General features: G+C 42.3%; 4 protein-coding genes across 4 annotated transcripts; 3 read left to right on the forward strand and 1 right to left on the reverse strand.

The window, feature by feature from the left end:
* Positions 1 to 8,103: 8,103 nt before the first annotated feature.
* On the forward strand, positions 8,104 to 9,657 carry RHO25_006354 (uncharacterized protein; the record flags this gene model as incomplete). The annotated part of the gene is made up of 1 exon (XM_023597186.2): positions 8,104 to 9,657. The coding sequence occupies one exon, from the start codon at positions 8,104 to 8,106 to the stop codon at positions 9,655 to 9,657; it is 1,554 nt and encodes a 517-aa protein (XP_023451779.1).
* Positions 9,658 to 10,518: 861 nt separating this feature from the next.
* Positions 10,519 to 11,413, forward strand: RHO25_006355 (uncharacterized protein; the record flags this gene model as incomplete). The annotated part of the gene is made up of 2 exons (XM_023597187.2): positions 10,519 to 10,819; positions 10,872 to 11,413. 2 exons carry the CDS (start codon positions 10,519 to 10,521, stop codon positions 11,411 to 11,413), a joined length of 843 nt encoding a protein of 280 aa, XP_023451880.2.
* A 387-nt stretch (positions 11,414 to 11,800) lies between these two features.
* Positions 11,801 to 13,460, reverse strand: RHO25_006356 (uncharacterized protein; the record flags this gene model as incomplete). The annotated part of the gene is made up of 3 exons (XM_023597188.2): positions 11,801 to 11,833; positions 11,887 to 13,363; positions 13,417 to 13,460. 3 exons carry the CDS (start codon positions 13,458 to 13,460, stop codon positions 11,801 to 11,803), a joined length of 1,554 nt encoding a protein of 517 aa, XP_023451879.1.
* A 607-nt stretch (positions 13,461 to 14,067) lies between these two features.
* Positions 14,068 to 16,627, forward strand: RHO25_006357 (uncharacterized protein; the record flags this gene model as incomplete). The annotated part of the gene is made up of 3 exons (XM_023597189.1): positions 14,068 to 14,364; positions 14,419 to 14,628; positions 14,687 to 16,627. The coding sequence occupies 3 exons, from the start codon at positions 14,068 to 14,070 to the stop codon at positions 16,625 to 16,627; spliced, it is 2,448 nt and encodes an 815-aa protein (XP_023451882.1).
* Between the last annotated feature and the right edge of the window lie 31 nt (positions 16,628 to 16,658).

The following is a 16,658-nucleotide window of genomic DNA, read 5'->3' on the forward strand; positions in this document are numbered from 1 at the left end:
AGAAGTACTATTTATTAAGGAAATTAATAATATATTATAGGAGCTTATAATATTATACTTTAATTAAAATTAAGAGAATAAAGCCTATACTTTAGAAGCCTAAGAGAAGCTCTAAGAATAGTAGGAGCTCTAGTATAGGAGACTTATATACTTTAGAGAGAGTCTTCTTAGAAACCTATATAAAGTATCTAACTTAAAAGCTTAGATTCCTATTCTAAAGGAGTACTAACCTTATAGAGTATACTCTTTAGTAAAGATAAAGAAATATAGAGGGAAGGAAACTAAAAGAAAACTCTAGAGGTTATTACTTATTTCTATCGATATCTATAGACCTTTACCTATCTTAAGATTAGGATATAAATAGTAGCTTAAGATTATTAATAACTTCTTAAAAAAGAAATAGACTTTCCTAATAAAGTCTAGAGAAGATATACTAAGTATTCTTAGAGACTAGAAGGTAAAAGCTAAGCTATAATTAGGAAACCCTCTCTAGATTATAAGGAGTAATAGAGCAAGGGAGCTTCTTACTATACTAAAGTAGTAGGAGAAGGAATATAGAATTTCCTTCTATATAACTAAAGTATATAACTCTATCTAGAATAGAGTAGTTAAGAAGTTAATCTAAACCTCTAAAGACTATATAAGAGCAATACTAGAAGATACCTATATACCTATTAAATTCTAGCTAGAAGTATTAGCAGCCTATATAGTTATTAGAAATTCCCTTCCTAATAGCCTAGAAATTAATAGATTTAAGGTATTACCTAAGGAAGCCTTCTTAGGTATTTAACTCTTAGTATTATACTTTAGAGTTTAGAGTTGCAAAGTAGTAGTCTATATAAATCCTAAGTCCTAGCTAGCTAGAATAAGATTAGATAAACTAATAAATAGAAGCAAAGATACTATATTTATTAAGTATATTCCTAATACTACTAAAATATAGCTCTTCTAGGAGCCTAATATAAGAGCTATTAAAGCCTATAGCACTACTACTTAGTTTAAGTATAAGAAAGGAAGAGATATAGAGCTAAATATTCCTAAGCTTAATTAAGCAAGTAGTATACCTATTAGAAACCTAGTTAGAAGACTTCTAAAGAAGCTAATAGTAGTTATACTTTCTATAGCTGCTATACTTATAGCTATAGTAACTAAACCTATAGGTCCTAGCTAAATACTCTTTATATAGTTACTACTTCTACTAAAGGATAAGGAGGAGTACTAGAGGATAGAGAATCTAGAAGAAGAAAACTCTAGAGAACTATAACTCTAGTAGGAGAAAAGTAGAACTACTAAACTACCTAAGTTAAGCTAGGAAATTAATAGATAAGCTAGTTCTAGCACTAGTAGGAGACTATATTTAAAAGCAAAAGGATTAACTATTATATAGTAGGACCTATAAGAATATAAGAATTAGGAGAGGAACTAAGACTAAACCTATAGCTAAAAGAAAAGGAGATCTATCTTAGATAAAGGACTAGGCCTAGAGCTAAAAGCTTATAGTATAGTAATAAAATAAGTACTTTAGAAGAGATAGAGAGAATATAGATAGAAGGAGAAGCTAAGTACTAAGTACTATAGAGCATTCCTTAGCTAAGTCTAAAGCTAAGAATAGGAGTAGATTTAGGAAGCCCTATTAGAGGTTTAAGAATCTATATTTATAGCAATTGCCTCTTAAGTCTCTATATAGAGATAAGAAGTACCTATTCTAAAGTCCTATAAAGAGGTAATTTAGGATCCTAAATAGGGATATATATAAGAGAATATAGTCTAAAAGGAACTAACTATATTAAGAAGTAATAATACCTAGATAGAAGTTATTCTACCTAAAGAAGCAAACCTTATTATATCTAAGTAGATATTTAATATAAAGAGATTAATTAGTAGAGCTATTAAGAAGTTTAAAGTAAGACTAGTTATAAGAAGTTTCTTTTAGAAGTTTAGAGTTAATTTCTAAGAGACCTTTATACTAATAGTTAAGTATAATACTTTAAGAGTATTTATAGCTATAGTTTATAAGAAGGATCTAGAACTTTACTAAGTAGATATAAACAATATATTTACTAAGAGTAAGCTTTAGGAAGAAATCTTTATAATTCTACCTCTAGGAGTTAAGATTCTACCTAGTATAGTCCTATAAATCCTAAGAAGCCTATATAGACTAAAGTAAGTAGTAAGAGACTAGAACAAACTCTATATCTTAAAGTTAAAACAGATTAGGTTTATATAATTAGAAGTAGACCTATACCTTCTTATCTACTAGAAAAGGAATATTCTAATCCTAACCTATATAGATAATATTCTAATTATAGTACTAAAGCTAGAAAATATACTTTAGTTTAAGGAATAGCTAGGCAAGGTATTTAAGATTAAGGATTTTAGAGAACTAGAGAAAATCCTTAGGATAAGGTTAATAAAAGATAGATAAGCTAGGATTCTAAAGCTTAATTAGGAATACTTTATCTAGGAGAACCTTATAAAGCTAGGAATAACTAAGGAGATAGCTAACCTAACTCTCTTACTAATAGATAGTTATAATAGCCTAAAACTAATAGGCTTATATAATAAGAGAAAGAACAAGATAGAGTACTAAAGCTAAACTAGTACCTAGATATAGCCTATAGTTATAATAAGACTAGATATTGCTTTCTCTCTTAGAAGGTTAAGCTTATATGTCTTAGACCCGACTAAGAGGTATATATAAGCTCTAAAGAAACTAGCAAGATACCTAAGGTTATCTTAAGACTTAGAATTAATATTTAGGAGAAATAGAGGAAGCCTAATAGGATATTTAGACTCTAACTATATAATAGATAAAGCAGATAGAGTCTTAATCCTTAGGAGTATCTTCTTCCTTTATAGAGCCCTAGTTTCTTAGATAAGTAGAAAGCAAAAGTCTATTATAATATTAATAATAGAAGCTAAGTATATAGCTATAAATATATATATAAAGCAATCTTAGTTCCTAGTAGCACTCTTAAGGGAGATAGACTATATAGAGTTAGTAGGAGAATACCTATTCTAACTAACTATAAAAGTATATCCTAATATAGTAAAAGAGCTAAGGCTAGTATAAATTATAGGAGACAACTAAGCAGCTTTAACTCTTATTAAGGATATATATACCTATAAGAGATCTAAATATATTAATATTATATATAACTATATTAGATATCTCTAGCGGTAAAGGAAAGTTATAGTAGAATATATTCTAATAAAAGAGATAGTTGCTAATAGCCTAACTAAACTAAAGAATAGGCTATAGTTTTAGGAGTTTATAAGATAACTCTAACTTATATAAGGAAAGGCAAAAGATTCTAGCTCTAATAAGATTAGTTCTAAGCGGAGGAATAAGATATATAAATAGAAGAAAGTAACTAGAAAACCTACCGCTAGAGTTTTTAGTTAGAAACTCTATCGATAGGGTTTTTAGTCGTTTTAATCTAATTCGTATAGCTATATATAGGGATAGACTTAAATATAAGAAGGCAGGCAGAAAACTACCTAGCCTAAGTAGGAGTATTAGAAAGTATAGTCTAGTTAGATATTCTAAGGGACACTTTAGGGATTAGAATTAGGTAATATAGGTTATATAATACTAGGTTATATAACTTAGCTAATGCTTATCTTAGGAGTAAGATGCAACCTATAACTAACTAATATAATTAACTCGGTTAGTTCCTACTTATTGTCTCTACTTCTACTACGTTATACCTATCCGACGAGTGCCTACGAGAATATAATTTAATAGTTTCGTAGATAGATTAATCTAAGGTTCTTAAATAGCGACTATATAGTATCTCTTCGAGTCGAGTATCTATAGGAAGAGGATTATTACCTTATTTCTACTATAGTTTATATTATACTATAGGATAGTAAGAGTAGGTATACTATTTATTATCGTCTGCTATATTATTATCTATTAGGTTCCCGGTCGGTATTATATAACGTAAGGCTTTAGGCGCGCTAGAGAGAGGAATACGTACGTCGAAAGTATAGTCGTCGCCTTCTATAAAGCTCGTAATCTTGCTCTAGCTATAGTCCCTTACTATCTATATAATATCTACGTTCCTTAGCCTCTCTAGCTCTCGCCTAGCTAGTATTATATCTATCGGGGACTCCGCTCTTAGACGCTTATCTTCTATATTATATATAGGTACTAGTAGTAGCGATAGAGGTAGTAGTAGAGCTATACTCCCTATTATTAGGCTTATCTTTATTATTATTCGGTCGAGGATATTATATAGCGTAATATAGGCTCTCTATACCTTCTCCTTCTATATCTATTTTACTTAGTATTCTAACTACTATATCGCGTATTTCTCTCTATAGTTAGTATACTTATTACTCCTAGCTATATATATACTTATCTCGTATTTCTCTATATACTTCCTATACTCTACTTCTATCTTATAGTACTTCTCGATATAGCTCTATTATATATATTTCCTATATTATATAGGTCTATACTTCGAGAAGTATAGTTCGACTATCTAGAAGTACCTCTTATAGGTAATACCTCGTAGGTAGATTTTCCTAGCCGTTTCGATATTATTTACTTCGATAACTATACTTGTCGTCTTTCTATCTACTTTATAGACTAGGCCTTTTAGGAAGAATACTCGTTCGATAACTAAGCTAGAGTATAGTATCCTATTACTTTAGATAAACTATACGATCGTATCGTTTATATTTATTTATATACTAGTTATTAGTACGTCGTATACTAGTAGCTAGAAGCTGCCCTTCTCTATTCTTACCGACTTCCTAAAGTAAACTATTATCTACTTTTTGTCTTTTTCTAGTTCCTTTAAGCTAGCTTTGCTAGTAGCGAATACTCTTACTCTATCGCGAGTTTTCTAGACTCCGACTATATTACTACCTATAGTTTTAATACTCTTAAGAATATCTATATAGGACCTCTCCTTTAGAGCTTCGCGTTCCTTTCCTTCTAGTACTCGAATCGTAGTTACGTAACTAACTATAAGTATATAGTACGTATCCTATTCTCTTTTAGTAGTCGTAGAAGGAGTAGTCTTTAGAGTCGCTACGCGTATTATAGCGGCGAGTTTGCTTACCTCTTTAGTAAGCTAGTCGATTCGGTCGCTCTAAGTAGAGCAGAGGAGGAGTAGGAACGCGACTTCGTACGCGTTATAGAAAGCAGAGAGGATAGAGTCCTTAAGTAAGGAGGTTTCGGTCTTAAGAACCTATCTAGCTCTATTAAGTCTATCTATTAGGTCTATTTATATCTAGTATATTAGTATAGTAGTTACTAGGTTTATAGAGCGCATTATACTCTTTAAGGTAATCTTTAGCGTCGCCGGCGGAGGCCTTAGTTAACCGCCTATTCTCCTACTACTATTACTAGAGGCCCTCCCGTCTGTCTCTTTAGTTTACTAGCTATCGCTAGCGGTTACTTCGTCTTTACTATTTATATTTTCTTTAAAGAAATATATAGCTCTAACTATCCTTCTTTCTTTATAGAGCTCTAGTTTCTTAGATAAGTAGGAAGTAAAAGTCTATTATAATATTAATAATAGAAGCTAAGTATATAGCTATAAATATATATATATAAAGTAATTTTAGTTCCTAGTAGTACTTTTAAGAGAGATAGACTATATAGAGTTAGTAGAAGAATATCTATTCTAACTAACTATAAAAGTATATCCTAATATAGTAAGAGAACTAAAGCTAGTATAAATTATAGGAGATAATTAGGTAGCTTTAACTCTTATTAAGGATATATATACCTATAAGAGATCTAAATATATTAATATTATATATAACTATATTAGATATCTCTAATAGTAGAGGAAGGTTATAGTAGAATATATTTTAATAAAAGAGATAGTTACTAATAGCCTAACTAAACTAAAGAATAGGCTATAGTTTTAGAAGTTTATAAAGTAACTCTAACTTATATAAGGAAAAGTAATTATAAGTAGAAGACTATCTAGCCTAAGTAGGAGTATTAGAAAGTATAGTCTAGTTAGATATTCTAAGAGATACTTTAGGAATTAGAATTAGATAACTTAGGTTATATAATATTAGGTTATATAACTTAACTAATATCTATCTTAGGAGTAAGATATAACTTATAACTAACTAATATAATTAACTTAGTTAGTTCCTATTTATTATCTCTACTTCTACTATATTATATCTATTTAACGAGTATCTATAAGAATATAATTTAATACTATATAGTATATTCTTCTACTTAGAACTAATATATATTAGATATCCTATCTACTTATATATACTATTCTTTCTACTATCTAGTTTATACTTATAAGACTACTTCTTTTACTTCTAACTCTTTTATAGCTTTAGATCCTACTATTACTTTTAAGTCTCTTACTAGAGTACTTTAACTCCTACTAGAAGTACTTACTATTATATCCTCTAGCTTCTAGCTTTCTAGCTATAATATAAACCTAGGCTTATAACCTATTAAATTTAGAGGTCTAACCTATCTAGATATAGTAGAATAAAATAAAGTAAAACTCTCTATAATAAGTAGTTAAAGAGGCTTAGGTTTCTATCTACTATAAGCCTATAAAGAAATACTCTCTACTATTATAATTTAAGATTCTATAGATACTATATCTCTCTATTTAATAGTTAGGCCTTAGATAAGTAGTACTTTAAGCTTTAGGAATTCTTAGTAGAAAGTATTTCTTTATAGACTTATAGTAGATAGAAACCTAAGCTTTTCTAACTACTTATTATAGAGAGTTTTACTTTACTTTATTCCGCTATATCTAAATAGATTAGATCTCTAAATCTAATAAGAACTATTAATAGAGTTAGAAGTATTCTATAGTAGATATATCTATTAATATATATAATAAGAAATACCTCTTAAAAGTAGTTAAGAATATATTACGATTTAGCTTTATTTACTCTACTACTAGTCTTACTATTCTAGTAGTTACTAAAAGTACTATAGTCTACTTTAAACTTCCTTAAAGCTATAGAAATATTCGGCTTATTTTATTTACTAAGCTAGTCTAGTACCTATAGTATAGTATCTATAATAGTAGTATAATTAATAATTAAATATATTAAGAAATACTAAAACTATAGGTTTATATAGAGTTATAGGTTACGTAAGGCATACTTCTAGCCGGAGCCTCGGAGCTAGCCGCGGATATCCTAAGGACGAGATCGCGACTACGCGACTCGAGGCTATCGATAGAGTAACTAATTTTACGTTACTATATAGAAGTAGAAGGATATAGTAGAGGAGAGGACGAGAGTATAGAGCGCGTAAGAAGTGAAAGCATAGCAGAGAAGACGCGTTGGATAATAGCGTGCTCAAGACCATCGTTATTTGTCAGTCGTGCTTTCGTTTTTGGCGCCTCGAGTGAATCCTGCGTAAGAGACGCTGCGGGCTGAGCTGCGAGACTAGTGGCGAGGTAAGATCGCATCTCAAATCGCAGAAGGCAAGCAAATTGAGCACTGCTTCTGGATCTTGAGTGAGGAAAAGAACGAGCCTGGACTTCGAGGAACATAGGAAAACGCCCGACTCCCTTTCCAGTGCAGAGGTAATGTCGCCCGCCCTACCTCGATTACCCAAAACTCAAATAACGGCTGGATAAGGCTTTCGGATAGCCGAATAACAGGGGATGCTCAATGTCTGGCATCACCTCCAGTGGTGCGGCTTCGATGCGGATCTTTCGCTGTGCGAAGCGGCCGTTGCGTTGCACGTCGATGGCAATCTTTCACCTCCTCCCTGTCGCTGGTATGCTCAGTGCCACTGGATCCTCTTGTACTCCCTGCGACAGCAAATGCTGTGATCGTTGGTGAAACAGACGTGCGTGACAGCGGCCGGCAGTGGTTACGAAGCATTACGAAGTTGAGTTCTGGACTGCCGAAGTCGCGAGGTCGAAAGTTTGTCCGCCACAAGAAAGAAGCATGGACATCCAAGTCACTCACTTCCATCACAGCACCGCTTTCTCCGCGCGGAGCGAGCACTGAAAACCCGCTCGAGACTTCTCCTTCAACCTCCTCTTCCACCACCCTCCTCACCTCGCCTGTCCGTCGCGCCACCACCTCCTCCGCCGCTCACGCCCGAGCCCCTCCATCCTCACTGCCGCAGCCATGGCGCTGTCCAAGTCGAATCGCATCCTCATCCTGCTGGTGATCGACTCGCTCTTCTTCCTGCTCGAGCTCGTCACCGGCTATGCTGTCCACTCGCTCGCCCTCGTCGCCGACTCCTTTCACATGCTCAACGATGTCCTGTCTCTCCTGGTCGGATTGTGGGCCGTCAAGGCTGCGAACAAGACGGCCACTCCGAAGATGTACACATACGGCTACCAGCGCGCTGAAACCCTGGGTGCACTGGTGAACGGTGTTTTCTTGGTGGCACTGTGTGTGACCATCTTTTTGGATGCCATTCAGCGATTCGTCGAGCCTCAGGAAGTCTCGAATCCCAAGCTGGTGCTGATCGTGGGTTGCCTTGGTTTGGCGTCGAACATGGTGGGACTGGTACTGTTTCACGATCATGGACATGCCCACGGTGGCCACAGTCATGGCCCTGCAGGTGACTCTGTAAAGGACGCTGAAGAAGGACACGCGGGACACGATCATGGGCACGACCATGTTCACGCCAATGGAGAATCTCATGCTGGCCACAAGCACGATCACAAGGATACTGCCAGCGAAGCTACCGCTATCGCCGACGATGCGGCCAACAGTCCTAAGAGGGCAAGACGGCACAGCAGGTCGACCTCACGAGGCTTTCCTGAAGACTTCTCGGGCCCCAGCCAGTTCCGAAACTCCATCATCGCCATGGGCCAAGGCCGACTTGATACTGTCGATTCGGAAGAGGGCAGCGAGGCTGGTGAAATCGTTCCAGCTCCAATCTTGACTGAGGACCAGCCATTGATGGCAGGAACTGCACAAAAGATCTCCTATGGCAGCGCGGCAGCTGAGCGTAGATCCTTTGACCACCGCGCACACAAGCACTCTCAACCACGGGAAGCTGGCAAGGGCCACGGCGGCCACTCGCACGGCGATCTCAACATGAAGGGTATCTTCTTGCACGTCATGGGTGATGCCCTCGGCAACATTGGTGTTATCGCGACTGCTCTCATCATCTGGCTCACCAAATTTCCTGGCAGGTTCTACTTCGATCCCGCCATTTCCCTTGTCATCACATGCATTATTTTGGCTTCAGCAATTCCTCTCTGCAAGGCCGCATCTCGAATTCTCCTGCAGGCTGTTCCCTACGGCATAGAGGTCGATGATATCAAGGATGATATTGAGGACCTCGAGGGCATCGACAGCTGCCACCACGTCCACGTCTGGCAACTCAGCGACACCAAACTCGTCGCTTCTCTTCACGTTCGCGTCACATTCAACTTCAAGGGTGAAGGATCCCAACGATATATGGCACTAGCTTCTGCTATCCGAAAGTGCCTCCACGAATATGGCATCCACTCATCAACTATTCAACCTGAGTTCCACTCCGAATCAGAAGACGGATCACAGCACGAGCTTGGTCAACCATCACGAACAGGATCCGTCCGTGGCGACACGTCTTGCCTTCTCGAGTGCACTGATGATTGCGGTGGAGGCAAGAGCTGTTGTCCTCCAGCCGGGTCGAGTGCCGAAGACAGTCACGACCACAGTGGGCACGGGCACTCGCACTAAGTTGACATGAGTGTCTCACTTAATCATGTTCACCGAGCAGAGCTCCCTTTTGCTCTTCAGACTCGCTTCTCTCTGACCGCACCGATTGCGGTACATCATGCTTCGCGGTTTACTCTAATGCACCTCGCTGTCATTAGTATGGTGTTCGATGACGTCTAACAGTACGGGCTCTTTCTGCCAATTCTTTTCCTTTTTGTTTCCGCGAAAGAGCTTCCGGTAACACGCTGGCTGCGGGTCACAGGATGCAATGAGCATGGTTTCAGCCAAGCTCATAGGGGTGGCTCTAATATTTCAAGATATGTGGGTGCGCGTTGTGCTTAATGGGTGGACTGGACAGGTTGGGCACGAGCTTGTGTGAGCAATGTGTGTGGGCATTCGCAAGGAGTGTGGTGTATGATAGAAAAGTCCCTTTTCGAACGGCCGACTGTGCGAGGGACCGATAGACGCCTCTTCTCAGGCTTCCGGCGCAACAATGTATGAAGGTGCTAAAAGACTATCTTTTGCTACTGCTCGATTCTCAGGATGAAAGAGGCTGGCTCAAGCAACCATACGCGAACGCCGGCGGGAAGCAACGAACTAGACATTTCTGGTTGTGTCTAGGAAGTGGCGCCTTCCCTATGGGGACAGTATGGCTTTGAGTTCGCACTATAATTGCGCTAGTCAATCGACCATGCTCTCGTCAGCAACGGAGTTCACGATACGCTCGAAAGCAATGCTACCGTGATCAAAGCGACCACATGGCATTGCATTTGTAGAATCGTGTCGCAAGCGACCAAATATATATTAGAGCAGAAGAAGTGCGACATGCTCCTTTCCAAGTCAAAGCATCAGTTCACAGCCTTCACTCCAACACCAATCAAAATGCTCTCCAAGACACTACTCTGGCTTGTCCCAACGGCACTGGTCACAGCTGCTCCACACAATGCCCTAAGCGCACTCACCTGCACAGAAATTGAGATTCCAGTCAATATTTCGTCTCCGGTTTTGAACTTGCCTAACAACCTCAACCTCTTGTCTGTTCAGGACCCCTCGTTCTTGAGCAAGTTCGTGGCAGGACTAGGATCGACGATTGCCGCAGGACAATATAGTATTGGCGCGAGATACTGCGAGCCGACAACGATCGTTGCTTCAAGGAGTAATACTTTGCAAATTTTGGTGCATGGTGAGTTCGGATACCATAAATTGTCTTGAGATAGGGAGCTGATGGTCACCAGGTAGCACATACACCAGAGACTACTGGTCAGGCCTCGCAGCTCCCGGAACACAACCTGGTCAAGACCAATACTCCTGGATCCTCTACGCCGCCAACCAAGGCTATCCCACCCTCTCCGTAGACCGCCTCTGCAACGGCGGTTCAACACGAGGCCTCAGCGCAAAAGATTGCCAACTCCCCACCCAAGCCGAAACCCTCTACTCTGTAATCCAATCCGCTCGTTCAGGAACTCTGCCCACCGCCCAACGTTCTTTCAATAAAATTATCTACGCAGGCCACTCTTACGGCGCAATGGTCGGCAATGCCCTCTCGATCCAACATCCCGAAGCAGTGGATTCCTACCTCATGACAGGTTTCTCGTTCAAGCTCCTCCAAGGCCAAGCCGGTGTGATCGTTCAATCAGGTTTTCAGCCCGCGGCAGTAGCTCTTCCGAACAAGTACGGCCACCTCGATCCAGGCTACGTAACCTTCACAAATGGTCCCGGCGTTCGCAGCGTGTTCTACCACGGTGATTTCGACGACGCTGTCTTTCAACAAAAATAATCTCTCGAAGAGGAACTCTCACAATCGCGGAAGTATACACTGCGACATTCGGACAAATGAATGCTCCTGGATATACGGGTTCTGTATTTGTTTTGGATGGAAATGAGGATGGGGTGTTTTGTGAAGATGGGCCGCTGCAGGCGATTCTCGGTGTTGCGGGGGATTGTTCGAAGGGGTTCTCTGCAGGTGTGAGGGATGGATATCCGAATGCGAAGGCTTTTGGGTTTTATAATACGGCTAATACGGGGCATTGTTTGAATACGCATCGGACTGCCCAGGAGAGTTTCAAGGCGGCGCATGATTGGTTGGCTGGGCAGGGGTTTTAGGATATGAGAACTCTTTTTACTGCGATGGAATTCGTTGATAGAGTAGATGTCGAACTGCGGGCTATACCGAGATCTCGTTGAGTTGCAAAAGAACCTGTTGGAAGAATTAGTGCATCTCCTAGACTGCATTACAGATTGCTCACTCACCTGATTAATGAACTTCACACCCACGACAACTCCATCCTGATCTTCAGCCTCACTGATCTCTTCATACTCATCATTATCAGCATCCAAACAAGTAAGACAATCCACAACAACCTCAGTATACGTGTTTCCCATAATCGGCGGCAAGCGACGCTTCGCAAGGCCCACGAGGAGATCTTTGAATGCACCAGGTGTAAAACGAAGTAGATCACTAGCGCTGACCTCGAACGCTCGTCCAGGGCCGGAGATCCTTCCGTTATTGTCATACATCACGAATGAATTCCAAAGACCAATTTCAAGCAAGCAGACGCCGAGACTGTAGATATCGTGTTGCATTTTGTATCGCTCCTCCGGGAAAGAGCCTTGTCTTTCGGGGTGGCGATACATGTTTTGTTCCCAGTTTGCTGAGCCGCGAAGGTAGGTGTTTCCATCTTCGCTTCGGACTTGTTCGAAGCCGATGAGGTAGAAGGAGTCGAGGGTGAGGTCGTCTTCTGCAGTGGGGTTGAGGAAGCTGATGAAGTTTTCGGGTCGGATGCCTTTGTGCACGAAGGCTAGGGTGTGAACGTAGTTCACTGAGGTCGCGATTCGTTTGGCGAGTGAGAAGCGGTCTGTCAAGGAATGTGGCTGCTGCATGAGCAAGCAATTTCGTAGACTCATTGGTGTGCCGGGTGATGGAGTATCGAATATCATGTCGAAAGAGGCAACGCGGCTGCCTGTGACATGGCGCATTTTGACGACTCCGCGACAGCGTAGAACTCCAAAGACAGCTGGGTCTACCGCGCGAAGCTTTCTAGCCAGGCGTCGAATGTCTTGCGTCATGGTTTCGGTATTTGAGTGACCTGGACATGGTATCGAGTCCACGATGTACGAAGTAGAGGAACCTTGCTCATGGGCAATCATTGCTTGCGAATGTGGTACACGCCTTGTATCCATCTTTTCAAGTTCGTTTGGCGACAAGAAGATGTGCGTGTCAGATGGCTCAAATTTACTGATAGCAGCGCGGACTTTGGTTGCCCTGCGCAGCAGGACGGTGGCTTCCTTTGAGCTTGCGGATGTCAACCTTTTCAGCTCATCGTCAATCTTGGGGTTTGCAATCTTCATGATCAAGAACCAAGAAGGATCGTACACTGCAGACCATTCGGCTAGTTCGTCTATCAGACTGTCCAGGTAGGGCTTGACCAGGAGATATTTGGTGAGCTTTATTTTCCGCCGGGAGTCAGGATTACAATGGCCGTCCTTCTGCTTTTTCAGCAGTCCTTCAACTCGCCGTTCTGCGGTCTTGATTTTGCTCTGCAACAGGGACAGAATAGATAGCTGCGAAGCTTGGTGCTCTTCTCGAAGCCCCGACCAGGTGGACTGTGCGAAGTCGAGCTGAACCTGAGTCCGACGCCAATACGACTCGATCTTGATGGCGCGATCTTCAATGTCGCTTCTTGCATACTTCAAGGTGATGATGAGATCAACCAGTTTGTGTCCTTGGCTGCCCCTCCGTGTCAGCAGCTGACGCATGGCGGAATTCTAGGAGATGAATACCCAAGTACTGCACCCACGGCGGATGCTATCGCTGGCAACTCCATGATCTTTCAAAGAGCTGAACCGTGTGCTGAAAGGAAGTGCAATCGTCCGCGCCATACTGAGGGCAGCAAAGACTATTTTCAGTGCAAGATGTCGGGAGAAGTCTGCCATCGCTCTTGAGGTGGCGCGGGTCGGGGCTCAGGAGATCATGTATGTTCAGCCACGGCGTCTTAGCTCTGCAAGCCTTGTGCATTCCAGCCGCAATCACTGGAACGTTGCAAACAACCTCATCTCACTGGGGCAGGTGAACTCTGTGTGGAGAAGGTAAGAACTGCCAAGGTATCATTAGTCAGCAATTTGACAACACTGCCGCGCCCTCTATGAGTTAAGGCTAATTCTTGCTATGCAGATATGATATTCATCTCGCATTCTCTCAACACAGCTCCGCACGATGCCTCCAAAATACTTCTCGCGCCAGCCACGGGCTGTGCGCTCGGATCGGCGAGATGAGCGCCAATCACGCTCTGAGAAGGCCTTTGTGGCTTGCATGATCAGGCTGAGCCCCTCAGCTGTGCAACCGCGTGCCAGCGATCGTGTTGGTCCCGTTTGCAAGAAAGAAGGAAACGACGAGAGTAAGATGCTGAACTACTGCGAGGAAAAGCAGCCCGAATGCCACGAGCGGCTGATCTGGTGCTTCTGGCGCGGCTGGAAGCACAGTTGACAGAGACACTTCACGGTGTCTTCACAAAGCACAGCGATGGTGAGCTGCACACGGTGTGGAGGAGAGACCCGCGACCCCTAGGTAGAGGTGGTTTTGGCGAGGTCTATCGCGAAGAATGCATCGATGGCCTCCAACGAGGGTCAGTTCGCGCTGTCAAACTCATCCAGAAGCCGAATGCAAGGCAATTGCGAGGCATCGACTTCAGTCGAGAGCTAGAGGCCATCGCGCGCTTCTCCCAGCCACAAGTAGAAAGACCCAAGAGCCGTTGATTCATGGATCGTTCGCTAACACTTGCGCAGTATGAGGCTTATTTCGCAAAGTCATTTGGCTGGTTTGAGACATCGAGCACTGTTTTCATTGCCATGGAGTTCCTGGAGCACGGTGATCTTCAACGTTGTTGCGGAAACCCGATTCCAGAAAGAGAGATGCAAGCGATCGCTTCTCAGGTGCTTGGGGGCCTCTCCTTCATGCATTCACAAGGCTACGCTCACCGGGATCTGAAGCCGCAGGTACGCAGTGCTTGCCCGCGACTGGTGTGCACAAACGCTGATAGAGTGGTGCGCGCAGAATCTTATAGTGTGTCGCCCAAGACCGCGTTGGCATATCAAGATTGCGGACTTCGGTCTCAGCAAACGAGTTGCCGAGAGCTTCTCTTCGCTGCACACGCAGGCAGGAACTCAAGGCTACATGGCACCAGAGGTCATGGGGCTTTTGGACGATGATGATGATTCAGACGATGGCATTACATCTTCATACACTACCGCCGTGGATATCTGGGCCCTAGGGGTAATTACGTTCTACATGCTGACCGGTCAGCTGCCATTTCCGGTATCAGACCAACGACCACTCAAGAAGTATGTTCGGGGCAAAACATTATTTCCAGTGCAGAAACTACATGAAGAGGAGATAAGCGACGCAGGTTGCACCTGGATCGAAACCTGCATGGCACCTTCTCCACTAGACCGACCAAGTGCGGGATATAGTCGGCGTCACGATTGGCCAATGGGGGCTAAAGCTTTCGATGCTTCCACTGAAGAATTGCAGTCTTCAGTTGCATCAAGCGGCATGGCCACCGCTAGTTGGACGGCGACAGATAGTGCCTACGACTCTGGGAACCATCCGCCTGTGGCCGAGGACTCGCCGAAATCTGCCACATTGAACAACACAGCCCCGGTAGCATTACATATGTACGATGGCAGCAGTGAGATAACCGAGTCCAACACTACGTTACCAGCAAAGCCAAGAAGTTCGCGACAACGTACCCGAGCTCGCCCTCTACGGCCAGCCTTGAGCTTCCAAACCACCAGTGAGACTTCTGCTTGGAATTCTGCAGATACTATTGTGCGTGAAGATGACTCGATGTACACTCAGATCCCTGTGCGCGAATATCTTTCAACGGGATGGGCGGATCACGTTACCCTTTCAGCGGACAATGAAGTGATAGGCACCATTTGCGGAACCGATGACGCCACGCAGCAACAAGTGCGCCTATGTCTGTGGAGCACAGAAACTGGCAAGTCCCTACTGAAGCTTGATCTGGAGCTTCCGAAAAGTCATATTCGCGACAAGAATACATTTGGATCATTGGTAATTGGACCTGGTGCACTCTCTGTGGCTCTGTCAACAGACGATGCCAGAATTCATGTCTGGCATTTAGCGCACAATGGCACCGAACACCAGTCGCCACCCACGTCGATACATGTCGACCCCTCGTATTCAAGCTACCGGAATCTCTTAGAGTTCTCTAGAGATGGCAAATATCTGATGCACTATGGGAAGACCACTTGCGTCTATGATGCAGTATCAATGTCCTTGGTAGGCGAATTGCAACTTGACCTTGATGAATCATGTCGAGGCTCTCAAACGATCACCCCCGACAGTCAGTTCCTTAAATATACTCCTCGCGCTCAGCATGGCAGTAGCTCTGGTGAACCTCATCTATTGAGCATTAAAACAGGTCGCGATCTGGAAAAGAAATTTTACTGCGGGAAATACAGCAAGGGAGTCAGCGGCTACTCGCAGCCCTTTCACTTTGTGGACCAAAAGCCCCTTTTCTCACTAGATGGTCGCCGAATGTGCGTCATGAGCTTCACTTGTGGTCTACACCTCTGGGATCTCAGCTCTGGCAATTCGCTATTGGACGACGACGTTGGCGCCCGAAACTCGCTTTCGTGGACTCATGGACTCTATAAACCCGCTCTTTCGCGTGACGGACGATTTTTCGCTGGACTCAAACCGCTGTATCGCAGCCGCAACCGTTCTATGGATCAACTGGAACTCACGATATGCAACTTAGATACGGGAGTGAGAGTATCGCACCTATTTCCAGTCGCATTACTGTGCAAGACACTCTTCTTTCACCCGAATGGCCAATTGGTTTTCGCGGGATGGTACATGAAGCCATGTCCTAGACCTTCTGGGCCTGGATTCATCAGGACTTTGATGCTTGGGAACGAGCAAATCAATGTGAGCATACTCATATTTGCAGATTGGCTCGAGGATGTATGACAAGACTATTCGGATACACTGTCCAGTAGCT

The sequence above is a fragment of the Cercospora beticola genome, chromosome 4 (assembly GCF_033473495.1).
Source record: "Cercospora beticola chromosome 4, complete sequence".
In the NCBI taxonomy this organism is placed as follows: domain Eukaryota; kingdom Fungi; phylum Ascomycota; class Dothideomycetes; order Mycosphaerellales; family Mycosphaerellaceae; genus Cercospora; species Cercospora beticola.